Consider the following 23,691-nt stretch of genomic DNA (forward strand, 5'->3'; position numbering starts at 1 on the left):
ACCAGATGGAAAAACTTCCGTTTGGCGTCCACGAAGTAAAACGTTTGACCCCAAGTACAGTCGCTTCACGCTGCAGCTTGCGGGGGTGCTATAATGATATGTATGTGATATTGTGTCATGAAGGCGTGTTGGGCCTATAACAAAAATTGAGGGTCATATGGATCAGTACTAGTATATTTCTATACTGAGAGGTGAAATGCTTCCATATTTCGAAGACGATATTCATGTTACTTGGCTATTACAGCAAGAACACGACCCCAAACATACCCCGGGGTCAACTAAACGATGGATGGACGAAAATATAATGTGGTTTTTTTAGACTGGCTTTTGTGCAGTCCAGACCTGAACTCTATTAGGAATCTCTGGGGGCAATTAAAAACGAAGGTTCGAACAAAATCGAAAATCCATGCCTCGCAGATGTCAAGCCTTTATTCAAATAACGATTTTTCCACAAAATATTAACTTTTCAATAACAAACAAATTTTTTTTTTTAACAAAATATCAGGCGTTGCTATTTACGTACCGAGAGGTTTTAGTAGATCTTTTTTCAAATAGTGAAAAACGTAGTACAGAATAAAATAAAATTATAAAACTATATATTATTTAAAAAGCAACGAAATATCGCTTAATTGAACTCAAAAAGTTTCAATTATTCTAGTCAACTTTTCGACTTATGAATGATTACATGACTCAAACCGCAGAGTTGCTAACTAGTTGATCGTAGCTGTATTTCGTGGCACCATAAGAAACTTAAGTTCGAATATGGTAACCGAAACCCTATAAAGAGCTATAATTAAGCCATAATTTAAGCTATAAAATGAAATTTGGTACAAAGGATCACACTATAAATCGGCATATTTGGATGTAATTTTTGTGGGGAAGTTGGCTACTGAGTTTTTGACTTCTAAGTTTTTTTAACATATACCGTAAATTACTAAAGCTTCATCAACGAAACTCCCAGGAGTCGTTTTCTTTATGCACTTCCTTATACAGTCCAAAAATGGAGAAAATCGGATTATAACCACGCCCACCCCCCATACAAAGGTTATGTTCAAAACTACTAAAAATGCTTTAGTTCAGTAAGGAAAACCACCATATCTCCGAAACTACTCTACAATATATAAAGTAAGCACTGATGAATGTATCGCAACAAAACTTTGCACAAATACTTCAATTATAGTGTGACATAGCCTTTCTAAAAATCGTCGAAATCGGACCATAAGTATTCAAGGTCTCATATATCGAGCATGAGGACCTCAGAGCTTCGAATACATTTTTTATCGAAAATATAGGTAAGCCTCTCAGATATTTTGAAGAAAATTCACTTAGTGAAATCGGGTCATAACCTTCCAGCTCCCACATATCCCTTCGATGAACTTTATAACATATATATGACGAATATGTGAGTCAAATTGTTTGTTATACTAATAAAATTGCATAAATAAATTGCGAGAGTATAAAATGTTCGGTTGTATCTGAACCTAGCCCTTCCTTACTTGTTTGGAATGCCTTTGACAGTAAAGTACCTTAGTTCGTGTCCTGGACGTAAGATCATAGATGGTGGGGTAACATAGTCCTTTTTGGTTGTCAACTAAAGTCAACTGTGTTAGAAATTGACTTCATAGGGTGAAGTAGAACCTCTATATAATATAAGCTCGAAGTCAACATTCAGATGCCTTGTCTCTTTCGTTATTTTATTTATAGCTAAATAAGAATCAATAATTTTATAAATTTATTTGCGACTTATTAATAGTTTTACATAACCAGCAACAACAACAAGAATAACGACACAACAAGTGCTTACAAGAGATTTTAACAATGTGGCAACACTACTAATTGGCAATCTTCTAACATCCTTGAACGAAAAAAAAACTTTCTTCTACTACTACTTTTTGAAGCGCCGCTATACGCAGAGTTTGTATGTATTTAATATGCCCGTGTGTAGGTCTTCGCACTTGAAGTTAATAACTGTACACCACTAAAAAATTCATACTTTTTTCTATGGCACTTGCTGCCTTCTGCTGCTGCTCTGAGCGCCTTCTAGTTGGCGTGAACTTTACTCACATACACATGCTGGTCTTGAAAACTTTATGAAGCGCCTAGCCACAATGTCTAACATGCAACACGCAATTCAGCACAGCAGAGCACAACATAGACAACAAACAACAGTGAAACAATGTGTGGCAAGTTGGCCGAACGGCGATGAGCTAAGCTGGGGTGCAACAACAATAACAACAGCGGCAACGTGCTTTTGACCATGAAACATGCCTGCAATGCTTCTGCTGTTCTTATTCATGTTGTTGTTGTTGCTGTTGACTGTTGTTGTTGTTGGAATGTGGATCGCATTGTTTTGGTGTGCAATATTTAATGCCTCGGCGAGTGCTTGTGGCGTGTAGCATGTGTCATATCACAGCACAGCTAATGCACTGTAAATGGCTAGCTAGCTGCCTGACTGCCTGACTGCCTGACTGACAGACTGACAGACTGGCAACTGATGGACTGACTGACAGGCTGACGAAGTAACAACATGCCGACATTGACGGATGATGGCTTGACGGTCGGTCGCTGGGTCACTCTGTCTGTCCGTCATTGACTACTTTTGCAAGGCGAGGGCGGCGGCGTGTGAGCGGGACGTCGCGGCCGCAGCGCACTAATGTCGAAATGAGCATTAAACTGTTTTCACTCCGCATATTTACACTGCAACAAAAATGTAATCGTGCAAAAGTGAAAAAGAGTAAAGTAAAGTGAAAAAGTATATATGTTAACTTAGCGGCGACAACAACAATTAGTGCATAACATAACAAGGATAAGTGTGGCGCAGCAAAATCGCGACACTGACACCATTTCGCTTTGCGCGTCGAACATGAACACGCTCGCAATGGAAATGAGAATCGTGCAATGTGCAACGGCGTCCACGGCTGAAAGCGTCAGGGTCACTCATATATATGTCTTCTTGTTTTTGTTGTTATTGTTGTTGTACATGCGAACAATTAAAGTGTTAAAGCACTTTAGTCAAGCGAAAAATATGTTTAAGTTGCCTGATATTGGATTTGAGCTGTCTTTGGCTGTTTGTGGAGACTTGAAATTGTTGGTGGAGACTTGATAATAAGTTTTACAATTTCTTCAACATTGTTTCAAAAATGGCGAAATAGTTTTACTAGGCGATTTAATGTCTTTTGAAAATGTTGTGGAGAATACCATAACTTTAGTCTTTCGGTGTCAATAGTTGTCATTATACAGTATGTATATTCTATTTTAATAGTGATGGAATTATTTATTTATAGGCATTTATACCTTAAATATATTCAAGTTTGATATGAGAATTCATGGAATAAGAGAGGGGTAAGGGTTTCAGCGTAAAAAAAAACTTTTTTGTGATTTTTTATCTCAAATATCGATTAAGCAATTTTATTCAAACCTTCTATACATTATTGAGCATAGTTTTGACTATGTTCTGTAAATTTTTCATGCAAAAATTTTAAACCATTAGCGATTAGTGACAGAGCTTCCCGTCAAAAAAAAAAAACAATTTGCGGTTATCACTGTAACTCGGCCTGAAATTATCTGAAAATGAAAAACCATAAAAATTTAGTTAATAGTTACAAATAATAATAATAATATTAACAAATGCCTCATGAATATTTCCAGAAAAATAGAAACGTTTTTTTCGCCTAACCAGACGGGTATTATAATGAATTATAAGAAACTAAATGGTTTGATTTTGAAGCTAAACATTTTCAGCGTGAGATTTAATCTTTTTTTAAATGAAGTTCATAAATATCCAATCCGAACCCAAATAGCTAAATAAACAAAACTTTCTGCAGTCGTTTCCCTTACGTACTCCATCACACACCATGAAATTCACAAAAAAACTATTTGGGGGCGGGGCCACGCCCATTTCCCCAAAAAAATTACATCCAAATATGCCCCTTCACAGTACGATCCTTCATACCAAATTTTGTTTCCATAGCTTTATTTATGGCTTAGTTATGACACTTTATGTGTTTTCGGTATTCGCCATTTTGTGAGCGTGGCAATGGTCCGATTTTGCCCATTTTCGAAAGCAACCCTCTCACGGTCCCAAGGAACATGTGTCCCAAGTTTCATCAAGATTTCTAAATTTTTACTCAAGTTATCGCTTGCACAGACGGAAGGACGGACATCCGGATTTCAAACTCCTGACTCGTCACCCTGATCACTTTGGTATATATAACCCTATATCTAACTCGTTTAGTTCTAGGTATTACAAACAACCGTTATGTGAACAAAACTATAATACTCTCTTTTGCAACTTTGTTGTGAGACTATAAAAATTACCGAGGAGAGCTGCAATCAATTTTTTTTTTTAATATTTCAGGAGCTACTCAACCAATTTCAAGGCAATTCGGTATATAATATTTTCTTGACACCGTAATAATAATTCTCAAAAATGGGCTAAATCGGTTCACAAGCACGCCTACTTCCCATATAAGACAATTTACTTTTATCTAACTATAACTTTTCATTGCCCCGGATGTCGACTATGAAAACTTCAGGGCCTAAGGGTAATTTTTAACCGAAAATATCGGTAGTTCTCTCAGATATTTTTAATATTTTTCTTCAAATAGTGTGTTTCGGTTCCAAAAATTATTAAAATTGGGTCATAACTTCCCCTAGCTCCCATATACCTAATTATAGGTTTTTCAAAAATACGGTGGGCTTTATACCGCATATATCGGTTAATATGTGAGATATTTTAGCAAAATTAATAGAGATTGTATAGTCTTGGATATAGTGTATCTTGCTGGTGAAAATGAATGAAATCCGTTAATGAATTACCCAGCCCTCATATAATGTTTTCGTTGTTCTAGTGGACCTTTTGCCGAATGTGTGGGTCAAATTGTGTGTTATCTTAATATATTTACAAAAATAAATTGCGAGAGTATAATATAGTCTTTCCTTACTTGTTTAGACATGCGGTTTTCAAGAAGAAGTAAAATAAAATAAAAATATTCAACACTCAACTTTGTTTAAATTTTCTTTTTTTTTCTACAATGATTCTATCCCTAACTCGAGGAAGAGTAGAGTAGCGGTTGAGCTCAGCTTTCTGCAAGGAACTCACTGCTCACTCCTTCATTTATATATTTGAATGATTTATACGGTCTATTAAAATCAAGCCGATAAGCCAGACTGGGATGATTGCCTTCCCTCATAGCAGTGTTGAAATTGCTTTAATTTCAGTTTTATATGGCAGAATAATGCGGTCTTCATTTAATTTTGTATATAATATGTTTTATATTAGAACGAAAATCATTGTGTTTATCATATGTTAACTCCGAACGATAATGCGATGACCTGCTCACGCGATGTCCGTCTGAAACTAGTCGCGTGATTTTCGAAATATTTCAATAAATTTGAATGAGTGAATTTAATATTATGCGGAACCGATCAAATCCTATGACTAGTAAATATAGAACACTTATGCACTGAACTAAAAAATTTAGTCTGCTAGGGAAGTATGGGTCTTTTATGATGAAACATTTTTTATAGTCCCTTAAATAAGTCAAAAATAGCAAAGAGAAAGAAAAAGACAATTTAATTAGTAGTTAAAAATCAACTAAAAACGGCAAATTCAGTAAACTTATGTTTCAGAAATGATCAATTAGTTCTCAAGTGAAAAAATCTGGACTGCACAAAACCCTATTATATTAAAAAATATATACAAAATCTTAACAATGAAAAGATCATTATATACAATCAGTAATGACACATTTAAACTGTGCAAGAGGAAATTCTAAACAGTTTGAACTGTAAACTCGAAACCTGTGCGTGCTATTATCACCTTTATTTCCATTATCTAAGTGCCATGGCGTATACGCAACCTGAATATCCGCCAAAATAAACACTTTCAGAGGTTCTACTTACTTTTGAGCTTAATCCAGCACATGCGAGGCCACCGTAGCAGTCAAATGGTCAAATGTGGCATGCCACATTGCACAAATGACGTCAGCTATGAAGGTAACAACAGCAAAAACAAAAATAAACAGGCAACGACGTCATCAACAGCAACAACACACAAAATCCACAAATGCAGTTCACGAGCAAACGCGCTTGTTTTGACATTGTTTCTACTTTTTAGCGGTGTTATTGTTGTTGTTTCGTTTACGTGCGCTCTACGTGCTGCAACATAGTTGCAAAAAACAAAAAAAAAAAACCAAAAACTTTGTGTGTTTTTGATGCTGATTTTTCGCTGTCACTCCAATGTTGTCAGTTGACATAGCGCGCTCACAAAGTGTTTAACGCTTTTTATTATCTACAATGTACAGTTATTATTATTTTGTTGCATTTAATGCGTTAAGTGGGGTTTAATGCGGCGGTTACAGGTCAGCTCTGACATTCACTTATCTGGAATGTTCGCATGCATGCCACTTTACTTTAATGCTGTCCCTTATCAGGTGGCTTTAAATGTGTTGAGCGAAAATGAGAAGTTCACGACCACACATTTGAGCAAGTATTGTGAGAGTGAGTGAGTTTATAAAAGGCAAACGGTTATGGGGAAATGTACAAATAAAATTTCGAAAATTGTTAATTTTTCGATTCTTCGTTTCAGATCTTTCTTTTTGTAACTTCTAACTATTTCAAGGTAAAGGGAAGGTATTAAACTCTATCAATTGAGTATTATTAGGAATTTGGTTCATTGGTAATACTGCAGAGAAGAAAAAGGTGGATGGTGCTCGGCTTAGCTCAGCTCACTATTGTTACTCAGAAAGCTAGCACCAAATTGATGAAGAGAATTACATTTTTAGAAAACATTCCAGTATTCACTATAAATGTCTTCTGCTCCTTTCAAATTCGAACAATCTGTATAAGAGAATGTAGCATAGTGTATGCTGCTGGAAGAGATGTTTCAACATTGATTTATATAGGTTGGTCGCTTTTTTGCTCTTTATTTAATGCTTTATAAAAAGTGATAGAGTAATTGGATTTAGATTAAATATGCGCCATTTCGTAATAATCTGATTCCATCTAGATGGCAACTTCATAATACCCCCCTCGTAGGAGCCCCCCTCCTTTTTTGCGAAGAACTCGGACACCACTCTTCACAAGCCTCTTTTGAGTTCAACTTTACACCACCAAAGGCATGAACAGGAAAAGGTGGTAGTCACTTGGCGATATGTTCGGTCTAAATGGTGGATGCGATAAAATCTCCCATTCTAAGCTCCCGTAGCTTCTGACGAGTCATCAATGAAGTGTGTGGTCTGGCGTCATCCTGAGGGAACACTACACCCTTCCAGTTGGCCAATTCTGGACTCTTCTGGTCGATCGCCTGCTTCAATCGGTTCAGCTGTTCGCAGTAGATGGTGAATTGATATTCACCAGCCTCTTCAAATCGGCCGAGTTCCGTTCCGTTTGAATCGTCGAAACCATTCCTCCGCAGTTCGAAGTGATAGAGTACCATCCCCCAAAACACTATTAATCTCACGAAACGTTTCTCTAGCGGATGTGCCTTTAACAAAGGAAAACTTTAAAATAGCGCGAATTTCGGCGTTAGTGAACTCCATGTTTACACGTCTATAACTGTTGAACGCAATATCCAAACTAACTACTACTATAGCGTCGTTTTGCCAGATACGAGCTCTGTAGCGTTTTATAGCTTCCATAGTTCATAGTTCCATAGTTCTATAAAAGCTATATATTAATTCAATATAATTAAGAAACAAGAATCCTGCCTAGAATATCTTTTTTAGAATATATTTCAGGAAATTCGATTTCGTTTTGGAACATAGTTAACATCGCGGATCACCAATTATAATAAAATGTTCTGTTTCCACTTTTTCGATACCATATTTATAGCATGATTTGTAATTTACTTAAAAATAGGTCTAACCCTTGATTAACACCTCATTATTTTCGCTAAATATCTTTCTATGAAGTAATATGCCTTGAAGTAGCAGATCAGAAAAGTCGCTGAACCTCAGATCCGGAGTATAGGTTTGGAATCTCAATGTCATTTGCAATTTCTTCTTCCTTTTCGTTGATTGGTATATGGAACAAGGTATGGACCGATGGATTGTGAACGCACACTGCACCCAATTTCCACACTTGACATCTTTAAATTACACAGCCACACAAAATTTTTTTTGTCCATTTAAAACTTGGATTCGCTTGAAATTCTTGAAACTCGTTAGTCGGCGTTTTTCGGTGTCGCTGATTACGAACACAGTGTCGGTTTTTCGAAATTCATAATGGCGAACCAATATGGTCAACACATTTTAAAAATTCGCCATATTGCAACCGTCTCGGATTCGGATTCAGTGATCCCAAAAACATAAAGCACACATAGTAAGATCCCCAGATCTTACACATATAGCACACATAGTAAGATCCCCAGATCTTGCTCAAAAATTTTTGTTTGTGTGGCTGTGTTATCAACCGTCTAGATAATTTTATCGTGTTTTTTAGGTTTTCATCCGTAACAACTTAATTGGACTTCCATAGCTTTCTGTTTACGAATGGTTGCTTCAATGAATGAATGAATGTTCCGATAGATATTGCAAATTTATACAGGTGCCGTCTGAAGGTTAGGTCTAACTGCAAAAAATATGGGTAAAATTTTAGTTGCTCCCTTAATAGAAATGTTGTGATCTTCTCAGCCTTGTCTGGTATATCGTATATCTAGAACGATTTATAATTTACATAGTTCGATCTCAGCGCCATCTATGAAATCTCGTAAACTACTAAAGTTATATCAACCAAACTTTCAAGAATCTTTTCTTTTAGCCACTTCATTATTTAATACAAAAATGGAAGAAATCGGATTATAACCACGCTCACCTCCCATTGAAAACTACTAACATTCCTTTAATTCACTAAGGAAAAACACTAGAATCTTTAAATTTCATGGTAAAGATGGTGCAGAAGAGCTGCACTCAAATTGGTATACAAAATTTTTAATGGGGGTGTTTCCGCCCACTTATGGGTCAAAAACCATATCTCAGGAACTTCTCGACCAATTTCAATGAAATTCGGTTTATAATATCTTCCTAGCTTCCCAATGATATGTTGTGAAAATTGGCCAAATCGGTTGACAACCAAGCCTACTTCCCATACCCCAGAACTTTGAAGTCGGTCTGAATAGTTTACTTTACAATATATAAAGTTAGTACTAGTGAAGATATCGGAACAGACCTTTGCTAAATACTGCATTCATAGTGTGGCATAAAAATCGTCGAAATCCGTATCGTCCATAAGTATTCACGGCCCATATATCGAACACGGGGACCTTAGTGCTTCTCATATATTTTTTTACCGAAAACATAGGTAAGTCTCTCAGTTATTTTGAAGAAATTCTTCTAATAATATGTCTCAATGCCAAAAATGAATGAAATCGGGTAATAACTTCCCCTAGCTCCCGTATAACTAATATTAGGGTTTTCAAACTTTCAATGGATTTTATACTATCATATATATGCCGAATATGTGGGTAAAATTGTGTGTTATATTAATAAAATTAAATAAGTAAATTGCGAGAGTGTAAAATGTTCGATTACACCCGAATTTAGCTCTTCCTTACCTGTTATTCGTATAATAGAGTAATTATAATTTTAGACTATGCTATAATTGTCTCGTTTGCAGGCCAAACAAATTTTGATGATAATTTTAGAAAGTGTTGCTATTTCTACCGCAGAGAGTTTCGCTACTGTAAACTTCTGAATATTTGTATTTCAGCCACTCTATATTTATTTATATATATATATATATATATTCTATATATATGTGTGTGAGTGTTTGTGCAAATCAGTGTGGATGTCATGTCGTTGGCGCGCGTGTGAGTGATAAGTTCAACTTATGTGAGTGGCAGACACTATCATTGTGACGCTTGCCTGGCAGTTGCGAGGCCAGCAAATGGGAAAAAATGAGCAGCAGCAGAAACAGCGGCAGCACCAGCAGCAGTAAACAACACAATTGTCGCCGCACCTGCCAACTGCCAACTGGCTGCCAGCTGCCACACCCGCAACATGCATCAGACGAGCATCCATCACTTATTTGCTGCAAATGTGCGCGTATCTTGCAACACAAGCACACACATACACACATATATATGTATATGTAAGGAAGTGTGTGCCAAGCAGTCGTACAATGTAGCATTGCTGGTTGCATGCCACAAAGCGCAAAGTTAAGCGGAAAATCGCAACGCTCGACGTGGCAAATCTAAAAACTTGTATGCGAATTTCTTGGCGTGCTACTTGGCACAAGCACACATACATATACAGACAATTGTGGCATATATACGCACGAGTGTAGGTGTGTGACATGAAAAGTGGAGCGGAAGTTTAGTGCATTTGTTTGATATGCAAATACAGCGCCAATGCGTGTGTGTGTGTTTGTATAACGGTACATATGTATGTATGTGTGGCATGTCAAAAGTCATGTGGCAGCAATATAACAATGACTCGGGCGTTTGATCGTTTGCTGCACTTTGCAATTTTCCCTTTGACTTTCACTTTGCTGCAATCACACTGTTGTTGTTGTTGTTTTTGGATTTTTATTTTCGCACACTTTTAAAAAACCAGCGCCAACTGCAGCATGGAAATGGCAGCGGCATGCGTGTGGCATGGGTGACGTGCAACGCCTGCAAATGTGATAAATGTTATGCTTGTTGTTGTTGTTGCTGGTGCATTTGCAATTCGCTCTGCGCTCGTCAATTTTAATGATTGAGTTGCTTAAGTCGCTTTTGCCCAACCGATTGAGTGCGTCGATTTGGTGAGCTGCAGCATTTTGTGGCAGCCACCGCTACCGATTGGGTGTGGCCCGCTGAGGTTTTCACCTCTCTGTGCCCTGGCTGTGGCCGGAAAATGCAAATGTTGATGGATTTTCGCCGTAATTTCGACGAGTACTTAAGTGCTGGCTTAGTGCAGCACTTTATTGGTGGCAAAGTTATGAAAGCAAGCCACGTGCGTTAGGTGTGAACTGATGCGATAAGGTGAAGTGATTTATTGCATAAAATTGGGTAAATTACATTTGCTTTATTTCTAAAATATTTTTTAATATTTATTCTGGTATTTCAAAGGTGAAAGTAATGGCACTACATACATATATATTTTGTAACATAATTAAAGAAAAAAAAAACACATTTATTCACAGTCAACCAAATATCAATTTCCAAACTTCTTAACTCGACTGGAATTCATTAGCGAAATTCAAAAATATATCACAAAATATATTTTTTGGAGTTTTACTAGCTGAAAGATAGTCACTGGTTTTTAGATGCACTTCTTGCTTAACTAACGGTTTATAATTTTTTAGTAATCTGTACTGTTATCTTCGAAGTCACTTTGCCAAAACTAAATTCTTTCGAACTGAACCAGACTCCACATAGTCTCATTTATCTTATTTTATACAATAGCTGGAAGCTCTCAGGGCACTGTCTCTATATAACTGTCTGAGGTCCTAGCAGTAGTTCAGCAGGCTTGTTTTCATGTTTGGAAACATCCATGTTTTTACTACAAGAAGATTTCTAATGAAAGGAAAATGACATATTTGATTATCAGCTTAATATTTAAGCAGCCCATCCACAGACCAGTTTGTTCGTTATTGTTAGTAATTTCCACAAAATTTTCATTGTTGGTGGCAGTGTTCGTTCGTCTAACCTTAGCGGCTATCACAGACAAAGTAAGCAGTGAATACAGCTGAAAATTGTATCGTACTGCAGGAGCTTGTATATCAGCATAATAAAAATTTGACAATTCGACTCTCTAAGCCCGTGAAATTATAAACTTGCCGTTGCTTTTTACTAGATCCTATTCATGTTTATCAATAACAGTGTACAACACTCGGCTGGGTATTGGACGAAATTATTTCTGTACGGGAGATAGAGATATACATAAGTAAAAACATTGTGTTAAATAATTAATTTTACAGCGGGTAGAGTTCCAATATGATCTTACTTTATTTGACGGTTTGACCGTATAGCTTGACATCCGAAAAGAGAAGGATTAGTGCATGTATGTCCTGCACTATTTATAGTAGTTTGTAGGAATTTAAAATACCGTAACATTGCATTCGCGTAAACAAATAGCATAGCAAACAGAAGTGGATGGTAAAAGAAAGAAAACAAAGTAAGCAAAGATAAGGCGTTGCCAGATAGGAATTATAACAATTAGGAATAAACTTAAATATTAGGAATAAAATTAAAAGTATTAATCTTAAACATCCTGCCCGGTCGAGTCTACCGACTCGAAATCCTCGTTCTCTAGCAAGAGACACAATTTCTGGACAGCTCGGTTCATGTATCCTTTAGAGGTTCTCAACGTGACATTGCGGACAGCTCCATCAGCTCCAGGATGTACTGATATGACTCGACCAAGACACCAATGCGAAGGAGGCATGTTCTCTTGTTTAACTAGAACGATATCCTTCACCCTTATGTTCGGTGTGCGTCGCTGCCACTTGTTCCGTCTCTGCAAGATGCTGAGATACTCCTCACTCCACCTATCCCAAAATCTTTGATGAAGTTGACGTATCCATTGCCACTGTTTCAATCGGTTGGAAGGAACTTGTTGAATATCTGGTTCAGGGACCGCCAGGAGCGGCGACCCAATCAGGAAATCGCCTGGCGTTAAGGCAAGTTTGTCCTCAGGATCGTCGTACAGTAGTGTAATCGGACGAGAATTGAGACAAGCTTCGATTCTAACGGCCAATGTTTGCAGTTGACCATACCACATGACTTGTGTACCCACGCAGCGTATCAAGTGATGCTTAGCGGACTTCACCGCAGCCTCCCAGATACCTCCTTGATGTGGAGCACTGGGGGTGATGAAATGCCAATGTGTGCCTGTGTCAGCTAAGAACCGCTGATTATTCTCACTCTGCCATGCTGCAAGATCTTCCTTCAAGAGTCGGTTAGCTCCAACAAAGGCTGTCCCGTTGTCACTATATAAATCACGACAAGGACCGCGTCTGCTGATGAAACGAGTGAATGCGTCTAGGAATGCCCGTGCCGACAGGTCATCTACAACTTCAATGTGTGCAGCTTTGGTGACCATACATACGAACATGGCGAGGTATGTCTTGATGAGCGTTCGCGAACGTTTCGTTCCTACACGTAGTGTGAAAGGTCCACAATAATCCACACCAAATGAAATGAACGGCCGTGCTGCACTGACCCTCTGCCCGGGTAAGGAAGCCATTTGTTGCGTTAGCACTTCCCCTCTGTGGCGCCGGCAAATCACGCAGTTATGGATGAAACTCTTGACCGCCTGTCTGGCACTGAGGATCCAAAATCGTCGACGAAGAGTATGCAGCATGAGTTGTGTTCCTCCATGTAGCGTGACTTCACGAGCTTGTTGTAATAAGAGCTTCACCAAAGGCGTTGCCTTTGGCAAGATAATCGGGAATCGTGAATCATGTGCTAATTCGGCTTTATGAATTCGTCCTCCGACTCGTAGGATCTGGTTCTCGTCAAGAAATGGATTTAGAGGCAATATTCGAGAGGAGGATACCAAACCTGAACGAGACTTCAAATGTCGGATTTCATCTGCAAAATGTTCCTCTTGCTCTAAACGGATTATGGTGTATAGTGCGTCATCTAGTTCCTGCGCAACGATGACCGGTTGACGAAGATGTCGTCGGCGCTGTAACCAACGAAGAATAATGGCAATTGTGCCCAAGAGGCGGGTAATTGTACTGAAACGTTCAGTTAACAAAATAGTCTGTCCGTTTGGACGATGTGTATACAATGGATGTGAAACGAGTACAATCATCTTATTAGTGTTACGAGTTTCAGCGACTATAACTTCAGACTCGTCCTTGCTGAGCAAAGTATCATTGTTAGTAGAATAGATCATGTGTGTCTCGTCCGGGCCATGCCACCAAAGTGGGTGTACTAATAGCTCTTCAGGTGTGATGCCTCTGCTGGTACAATCAGCTGGGTTTTGAGCGGAACGGATGTGATGCCAGCGGGCGGGGGATGTCAGCTCCTGTATTCGACGAACTCGATTGCATGTGAAAGGTTTCAGTGTTATTGGATTCTTCTTTAACCAACACAATACAATCGCAGAATCTGACCACAGATAGTAGGGAACATCAGCCAAACCCATTGCATCTCGCACGTTTTGAAGTGTCTCAGCTAATAGTAGTGCTGCCGAAAGTTCCAGGCGTGGTATGGTAGCGGCCTTGAGTGGTGCCACCTTGGTGCGTGCCGTCAGAAGTGTGAAACGTATCGAATCGTTGGAGCAAGACGTCCTTGTGTAGATCACAGCTGCGTATGCGTGTACGCTAGCATCGCAAAAGCCATGAAGCGATGTTGGAACATGTGGAGTCATACCTATCCACCGACCGATGCGAACTTGATTGAGTTCTGGAAGCAGCGATCTATACTTCAGCCACTCGCGACAAAGATTATCAGGTAATGGTGTGTCCCAAGAAAGGCCCGCAGACCACAGCCGCTGAATAAATATTTTCCCAGTTACAACCACAGGCGCCAACAATCCAGTAGGATCAAAGAGCCGCGCTACTTCGCTGAGTACTCGACGCTTCGTAGGTATCTCTCCTGTCTGACTGAGATCGACACGAAAGAACAACTGATCCGTCAATGCGTCCCATCGTAGGCCCAAAACGGAAGCCGTACCAGAATGGAAGATGTAACTAGAAAGAGATGATTCATTAGCTAAGCACTTCATCACCTGACTATCGTTCGAATTCCATTTTCTTAAGGTGAACTGCCCTGCAGAGAGAATGGCATCCACATTCGTTGCTAGTTCTATTGCATCTGTAGCGCTTTCACAACTTGTTAGAAAGTCATCAACATAAAACGAGGTTAGTATCGCCGTTCGAGCAAGTGCAGCTTGCTGTGTATTTGGTACCACAGTTGAATTGTCACGAGCACATTGTTGCAGTGTACGAACTGCATTGTAAGGACTGCATGCCATCCCATATGTGATAGTCTTCAAGCGGTACACTTGGATGTCGTCATCCGGAGACTCTCGCCAGATGATTCGTTGATAATCGCGATGCTCAGGTGCAACCAACACTTGCCGCAACATTTTCTCGATGTCCGCAGTAATCGCCACTCGATAGCGTCGAAAACGTAAAAGTATACTACTAAGAGAATCCTGAAGCGTTGGACCAACCAGTTGAATGTCGTTAAGTGAGACTCCAGTGCTGGTAGGTGCCGAAGCGTTGAACACCACGCGGAATTTCGTTGTGACCGCATGATGTGGAATATAGTAGCAGTTAGTGTGATCGTAGGGTGATTGTACCAATTCCATATGCCCAAGTGCGGCGTACTCTTTCATGAATGTAATGTAGTTTTCTCTAAGAACTGGATCTGCAAACATGCGACGCTCCAATCTATGAAACTGCCGTACTGCAAGTGTGTACGAGTCACCAAGTTCCGTTGCATTTCGTTGCAGGGGTAACCGTACAATATAACGGCCATTTGAGGTACGGCTATGTGTGGTTTCGAAGATCTGCTCGCATTCGTTCTCTTGCGAATCGCCAGCAACCGTTATGTCTTCCATTTGCCAAAACTTACTCACCAGTTCTTCTAAATGGTGATCCTCTCTCTCTACTAACGTGGTGAGTGTGAGCAATGATTCCTTCCTGAGACACTGCTGCTGAGCCAAACACCACCCATCCAAGGCGGGTACGCTGGGCAAAAGGTTCGTCTGGTCCTCCACCGATGTCCTCCCCTTGTATGAGTCGACCCCACACGTCCGCGCCGATAAGAATGTCGATTGTTCCAGGCGTACCAAACTGGTTGTCCGCCAAAGCTAAGCCTTTCAAGTATGGCCATTGGTTCATGTCAATCTTCACTGCTGGAGTCGGAGAAGTAATGGACGATAAAACCAAGGCATCAATTCGCATCTCAAAATTAGTTGTTGTTGATCTCAGAGTGAAGGTCACACTGCCGTTCACTTGAGTACTAATGGCAGAACCTACTCCTTCTACCATTACGTTACATTTTCGTCGATATAGTTGCAAACAGTTAGCTAGTCGGTCCGTTACGAAGCTAACCTGTGATCCAGGATCACATAATACCCGGGCCACTCGCTGCACCGATGCGTCTCCAATGGCATATACACGCGCTGTTGCTAAAAGAGTGATCGGCTTTGGGTTGACAACGAGGGACCTGGCGGGTGCTGCTAGTCATGCTGTTGAGGTTGTCTGCACCTCAGCAGGCACGTTATTAGATACTGGTGAAGTAATTGAAGATCCCAGCGTTGACGCATTATTGACCTTGGCTCGGCATAAGATTGTGTTGTGCTTGCGACCACTATTTCGGCAATTACCTGAGGAACACTGCCTTAGCGAATGTCCAGCACGTAGGCAGTTGTAACACAATTGCAATCTCCTAATCGCCTCAAATCGTTGCTCTAGATTGAGAGCCAACACTGTAGGACACTTAGCGATTCGATGTGGTAAGCTGCAATGAGCACACAACGCTGCATCTGTAGTCGCGACATGCGCCCTCACTGGCCGTTGTTGCCGACACACCATTAATGCAGTCGATGGTTCCGAAGACAGGCTATGAGCACGTTTTTCGAGAAACTTCAATAGATCTTCTAACTGTGGTATGTCTGTAGGAGAGCACGTCATACACCAATCCCTTTTGGTTACAGCTGGAAGCTTAGTCACCACGATTGGTACAGCTATTGCATCCCAGTGATGTATAGGAATATCCATCACCCGCAGAGCACGCAGTGACTCATGAACCGTGTCCACAATTGACAGCAACGATTGTGATGACTCCAGGGTAGCTGCCTTAAGGTTAAGAAAAAGGGATACGTGTAGTTCCGCTAGCTGCTTTTTGTTGTCGTAACGTTCCTTCAGAGCATTCCACACCTCTTGATAGCCACCCGAGTAGATTCCTCCAATTAAGGGAACAGAGGCTACATTGACTGCCTGACGAAGTTTGCCCAACTTAAATGCTTCCGGGTATGCCGAGTGATGAATCAGTGTTTCAAACGCATCTTTGAACGCTAACCACTTGCACATGTCTCCATCGAATGGCGGAATAGCTAACGGATCTAACTTAAGATCAACCAAGTGGCCATCCAGCGATGATATGGGGCAATCGCGCGCTCCATCGGTGACATTGGATTCGACCTTTGACGATGAGATTAACCGATTAAATTTACTGCATACTTCCTTGTAAAGCTCCTCTACTGTTTCCCAAAGCGCATCGTGTGAACCCATCTCGGTGGGCGTAGCTCCTCCAACCAGATGATTGTGATTCTCCACGAATCGCTCGAAGTGTGTTTCAACTGATCTGAGTTCTTGTTGAAGATGAAAAACATCCAAATCGTCCATGACGCCGTCAGACACACGTGCGTGTATGCGCTTTATAGAATTCACCGCAGATGTACGCCAGTTTAATTCCGCCATGAAAATCACTCAATTAACACAAACAAAATTTAAATATTTGTCCTCACAGGAGGCACCAAAAAATGTTAAATAATTAATTTTACAGCGGGTAGAGTTCCAATATGATCTTACTTTATTTGACGGTTTGACCGTATAGCTTGACATCCGAAAAGAGAAGGATTAGTGCATGTATGTCCTGCACTATTTATAGTAGTTTGTAGGAATTTAAAATACCGTAACATTGCATTCGCGTAAACAAATAGCATAGCAAACAGAAGTGGATGGTAAAAGAAAGAAAACAAAGTAAGCAAAGATAAGGCGTTGCCAGATAGGAATTATAACAATTAGGAATAAACTTAAATATTAGGAATAAAATTAAAAGTATTAATCTTAAACACATTGCATTCTTCGATTTTCAAAGTTAGCCACCAAAATCGAAATATTTGGTTTCGAAGTTCGTAAAAAAAATTAGTTTGTTCCAAAGAATGTACGTGATTGGCGTTGCAACCGTTTAGCTGGTTATAGCCGAATCGACGATAGTGTGCCACTTCTCTCTATGCTTCGCAGTTGGCGCCAGTTGGAGATCCCAAGTGGTAACCTGGTCACTCTCCACCTGGTCCCTCCAATGGTGTGGAGGCCTTCCCCTTCCTCGACTTCCTCCGGCGGGTACTGCATCGAACACTTTCAGAGTTGGAGTATTTTCGTCCATTCGGACAACATGACCTAGCCAGCGTAGCCGCTGTCTTTTTATTCGCTGAACTATGTCTATGTCGTCGTATAGCTCGTACAGCTCATCGTCCCATCCGTTGCCAATGTTCTGAGGACCATAAATCTTGCGCAAAATTTTACTCTCGAAAACTCCTAGTGACGTCTGATCTGATGTTGACATCGTCCAAGCCTCCGCACTATAAAGCAGGACGGGTGATGATAAGCGACTTGTAGACTTTGGTTTTGGTTCGTCGAGAGAGGACTTTATTTTTCAATTGCTTACTCCGTCCAAAGTAGCACCTTTTGGCAAGAGTGATTCTGCGTTGAATCTCGAGGCTGATATTGTTATCGGTGTTGATGCTGGTGCCCAGGTATACGAAATTATCTACAACTTCAAAGTTATGACTGTCAACAGTGACGTGGGAGCCAAGGCGCGAATGCGCTGACTGTTTGTTTAATGACAGGAGATATTTCGTTTTGTCCTCGTTCACCTCCAGACCCATTCGCTTCGCTTTCTTATCCAGACGGGAAAAAGCAGAACTAACAACAACTACGGCGGTTGCTTACGATGATATCAATATCATCGGCGTACGCCAGTAGCTGTACACTCTTATAGAAGTTTGTACCTTCTCTATTTAGCTCTGCAGCTCGTATAATTTTTTCCAGCATCAAGTTAAAGAAGTCACACGATTGTGAGTCACCTTGTCTAAATCCTCGTTTGGTATCGAACGACTCGAAGAGGTCCTTCTTGATCCTGACGGAGCTTTTGGTGTTTCTCAACGCCAGTTTACACAGCCGTATTAGTTGTGCGGGGATACCAAATTCAGACATAGCGGCATATAGGCAGCACCTTTTCGAGCTGTCAAAAGCAACTTTCAAATCGATGAAAAGGTGGTGTGTGTCGATCCTCTTTTCACGGATCTTTTCCAAGGCTTGGCGCATGGTGAATATTTGGTCAGTTGCGATTTTTCCAGGTCTAAACTCACCCTGATAGGGTCCAATCAGTTTGTTGGCAGTATTGTTTTTGCCCAAGAATTCACGAACAAGCGACGAAGTGTGAGCGCTAAGCTCATAAAAAATGCTGGTCTAATCTAATATGAACAGCAGATTAACTTTATAGCAGAGTTTTTCTTATGCCGAGATGTTTCCGAACTTTAGCGGTTTAATTTTTTTTATGATGCCATTTATAACAATCTGTAAAAATCTGATCAATTATATCGTATAATTTTTGAAATTTTACCTACTAAAATTGTTTACTGCAGAAAGCATCCCTGCGTATCAACACACTAAAACATACATCGCTAGTCGTGGGTGACCCTACTGCATGACTTATCAAAAACTAAAAAAAAACTGCTGTTAACCTACTTTTTGGCTTCGATTCAAGGTAACAGCAATGCGCACACACCAAATTCGATTTGGCAACTGTTTCAAAACTTTGTTCGAACATGTATGTATTTCAATGCGCCAAAATTGCATTCAGCAAATCTCTTTGTACGGCCAGATCATTTTTCCTCATTTGCAGATGCAATACTCGAACGTTTCGCTATTCGCTATTCATGCACACCTGCGACTAGTAACCTGTACACTAGCACACACACACAGAGCCACAAATAAAGCGGCGCTAATGCACTTTTGTGTTGCGGTGCTGTGCAACATTCGTCTTCATTATCGGCGGCGTTCAATCATTACTTTCAATTTACTTACAATTCGCATTGCTGGCATTTCGTGAAACACACACACGCCTACGATGCGCTGCCGCCAACCACGCCTCTACCGCTGCGCCGTCGCGCTCAATTAAGTTCTATTGCGAATCTCAGCGTTGCATTTGCCACCAAAAGCTTGTGAAATGCCCGCTTTTACAGCTGATGGACTCAACGGGTTGCACTTTCGCCTGCGCGCTCGCTCGGCTATGGCATTGATGCGTGTTTCTGTGTGGCACATTGGTGTGGCATTGATGGCGCTGGGTGTTGACTGGTCGGTTGGGGTTCGGTTGCCTTTCACACGCTTGCTTAGCTGAGTTGAGTTTATTTGCGTGTTTGTGTGTGTGTGTGTGTTGCACGCTTTTGGAATTGTTGAAAGCCCTTTGATTGATGCATTGATTGAGCGCCTTGGCAAGCCACGCCGCCACGCCAAGCTATGCAGCTCGATTAGAGGGGCAGGCGAATCGTTGGACGTACGTACAATCGGTGTGGCAATCAGTCGTGTGTCATGCTGTTGTCAGCCACATGCGAACATGCCACTATGCCACAAAATGCACACACACCGAGGCAAACAATCAACACACGCTGCCGCACGCACATACAACTGGAATTGAATTGCAATCAATTTAAGTTTGCTGTTGAAAACATCATTAGAAATTTATTGCAGAATTCGTTATCCGTTATTTGTTATTGGTGCGATTGTGTGTGCGTTGGAAGAAAAGAGTGTGTCATCAGCACATGTAGGCACGCCGACGCACATGCCACATCCATACACATGCTGACGCTTTCATGCATTCCGCTTGCACTCAGCACTGGTGAGCTTTGAAGCGAGTGAAAGCTAAAACACAAATGGCCAGCGCTTCTGCGTATGCATGTCTGTGTGTGTGCGGGGTGAAGGTGACTGCGAATTGAATATATCTTTGATTATTTGACGTTGGCTTCACTTGTCGACTTGTCGTTGCGCTTGTGAATATTTCATGCCACATTGTGGCATTGTGGCATTGTCAGTCGCCTCGGTGAGTGCCTAATTCAATTTGCGCTTGGCTTCACATGTTTCTCTCTCCGTGTGTGTGTAAGCGTTTGTGTGAATGTTGATGTAAATTTTAACTCTTTCTTTTAAAGTTTGTTTATACTCGGTTTGACTTTCCGCAATATCTCAAGAATTACCATTTGTACTTCATGAAAAATGAAACGTTTGAAAATTGCTTAAAAATAAGATTGCTTTTAACTATTTTGAAAAACAAAAAAAAAAATGATTATTTACTTTTTTCCCCTTTATTGAGAAGCTTTTTTGACCGGAACTCAAAAGGCCCAAATATCAATATTGTTCTTGTACTTTATCAAGTTGACTGTAAACAGTTAGATTTTCTGACTGAATTTTAAACGATATATCCCACTTGACTACGATAATGCTTTTAATTATGTCAAAAAACAGCTGAAGATGTAGTAAACTTGTATATTGACTTTCATATTACCATGCCGAATTGTTCCTTAAGACGACGAGAGTCAATTTGTTTTAACATTTAGTATAGCAAAAGCAAGCTCTTAAGATATACTAAGTGGATTCTTTTACATCACCTTCGATTATGCTTTTCATACATTTAGTTTTACCACGTGGGTATATAACAGATAATCTATGGTAGGAATCCTTATAAGTACTACAACTTTGCTGAGTTCTTGAAACTTTACGTATACTTTACTACAGATGCTTGCTCATTGCTTATTAACCTTAGGCTCATTTAACATTTATTTAATAAAAAAAAAATATTTTAAAATAATGAGACCTCCATTCTATATCAGTTCGACTTAATGTGATAAATACACTTATATCCTTCTCAGTCATGCACTTTCTAGCCATTTAGATATTAGAAAATTTTAATAAAGTATTTTCAATAAATAGCTCAACACAATTCGAGATTATATTATATTAAACTAACCTTAACCAGCTTGTTGACGATATCGTTGCTGGACTCTCTCAATTCGTAATTTCTCAACATCTCCTTCTGAGATGGACTCCATTATTTTCAGCACTAACTTGGTCGTAACAAATAGATTTGTTTTAAAGCTCTGTCGTATGCATGATGGATACCCGTTTAATAGCCTTTTCGCACAGGGGCTAATTGATCAATTAACCGACCTCTGCTCAATTAAAACGCTGATTAAATCTACATACATAAAATATACATGATCATACATCCAAACAGGATATGTTAGCTTAAAGAACTCAACTCGATAGCACTGTCTTTTCACAAATTTTAAAAGACCGAGTTAAAGGCTTATGGGTCAAAGTATAACCTTATTTAAAAATACGGTAAATAAGAAAGTATTAATAAAGCGATATTTGGTATCAATTAGCGCTTGATTTTACTTATTGAATAATCTTTTTTCTTCGTCTCAAATCTTCGGAATAATATTATCGTTACGTGACCACTTATGTAAGTCAATAAGGGTTTTGTCGGGTAAAGCAGGCCTATTTTCAATATTTTATTTTATGAAAAAATTATTTATTTAAATCAACCTTTTTTCTGTCTGATAGATACATATTTAAAGAATAATTTCTGAAATTTTCCAAAAAAAAAAATAAAACTTTCATTGCGACGTCATTTCCTCGATTCATTTCGAACTCTTGACAGGATCATCCAAAATGAAAAAATACCATAAACTCGTGCTTGAACGAAGAAAAGACAAAAAAGGAAAAATTGGAATTTCGGCAAACATTTTTGCAAAAAACTAAAAAATTTGGTCAAATTTGTTTGACATTTTGCTTTTTAAAATAGTTGTGACTGAAAAAATAATCCTTCGTCCAAACACGAGTAAATTGTATCTCGAACACCTGTGAAAAATTTCATCAAGATCAAGAAAAACGCGTTTAAAGTTTTGAGCAACAATAATACCTGACTTGGAGCGCACACCTTCCAAAGGCTGTACCTCTGAAACTATTATTCGAATGGACTTGAAAATTTAGGATAATACTCTTGAGATGTTTACTTCTGCGAAATGCTCTTAAGTGGTTAGGGATGTTATGGCAATTTTCAGTAATTCAGCATAATTCATGATATTTCACAAAAGTAATAAATACATTGATATTTTGACTTGAAGTCAGGAAAATTTGAAAAAAAAAAAAATTATTTGTAATTTTCAAAGTTATAGCTGTTTGTGTTGACCCAGTTACAAAAAAGGTCCTTGCGGTGACAATCATAAGTTCTTGTAGATTAATCTAAACTCAATCGGATGGGAAAAATTAGTTTTAAATTTTTTTTTCTCAAAAATTTGTTTATTGTCACCAGTTCAAAAATAATAGTTTTGAAAAAAAAAACGCATTTAAAGTTTCACACTAGCGTTTTGGAGTGCCTGAGCGCTCTTTGTTATTTGACGAATAACTGGAAAAGTAATTATCGGATCAACTTAAAATGTTCAGAGAATATTTTTAAGATATTCCACTTAACGAAAATGCAAAAAAAGGCAAAATTGATTTTTTGAAAAACCTGACCCTACCTAACCACTTAAGATAAACATCAATCGAAATTCAGAGAAACTAGTTTCATCAACGAAATACTTTATTATTTCATTTTTAAAAAATTATGTTGTATTATGAAAATTTTCACTATATAGGTGAACAACCGATAAACAGAGATATCGCCTTCATTTATTATATTTTCACTTTATTACACTGCAAATTTATTTTTTCTAAATAAGAAAATGCTTAAACCGAATAGTTTCAGAAAATAGCCCACAATAGCTCATCTTGCTCTTAAATTCTTCTGTAGTCGTATTTACTGTTGCCTGTTATCTATTCTGTTAAACCACTTTAAATACTTGACAGCAGTGCATTTCTCGCCTTCATGTTATCTTGAGATACTTTTATCGCGCGCTATAATCAGAGCATGAGGAAGAGAGTGAAAAAGACAAGCCAGACAAGTTTCTTACAACCTGCCAA

At 39.3% G+C, this 23,691-nt stretch overlaps 2 protein-coding genes across 2 annotated transcripts; both read right to left on the minus strand.

Annotated features, from left to right (window-relative positions):
• Nucleotides 1-12,185: 12,185 nt before the first annotated feature.
• On the minus strand, nt 12,186-15,500 carry LOC128921654 (uncharacterized). The gene has a single exon (XM_054229808.1). The coding sequence runs from the start codon at nt 15,498-15,500 to the stop codon at nt 12,186-12,188; it is 3,315 nt and encodes a 1,104-aa protein (XP_054085783.1).
• A 628-nt stretch (nt 15,501-16,128) lies between these two features.
• LOC128921655 (uncharacterized) lies at nt 16,129-17,292 on the minus strand. Its single transcript, XM_054229809.1, has one exon. It carries the CDS (start codon nt 17,290-17,292, stop codon nt 16,129-16,131), a length of 1,164 nt encoding a protein of 387 aa, XP_054085784.1.
• Between the last annotated feature and the right edge of the window lie 6,399 nt (nt 17,293-23,691).

This window comes from Zeugodacus cucurbitae, chromosome 4, assembly GCF_028554725.1.
Source record: "Zeugodacus cucurbitae isolate PBARC_wt_2022May chromosome 4, idZeuCucr1.2, whole genome shotgun sequence".
NCBI lineage: Eukaryota > Metazoa > Arthropoda > Insecta > Diptera > Tephritidae > Zeugodacus > Zeugodacus cucurbitae.

Bases quoted from the DNA above. Each gene is read 5' to 3' on its own strand.
- LOC128921654 (XM_054229808.1), bottom strand. From the start codon at position 15,500: ATGGAAGACATAACGGTTGCTGGCGATTCGCAAGAGAACGAATGCGAG.
- LOC128921655 (XM_054229809.1), bottom strand. From the start codon at position 17,292: ATGGACGATTTGGATGTTTTTCATCTTCAACAAGAACTCAGATCAGTT.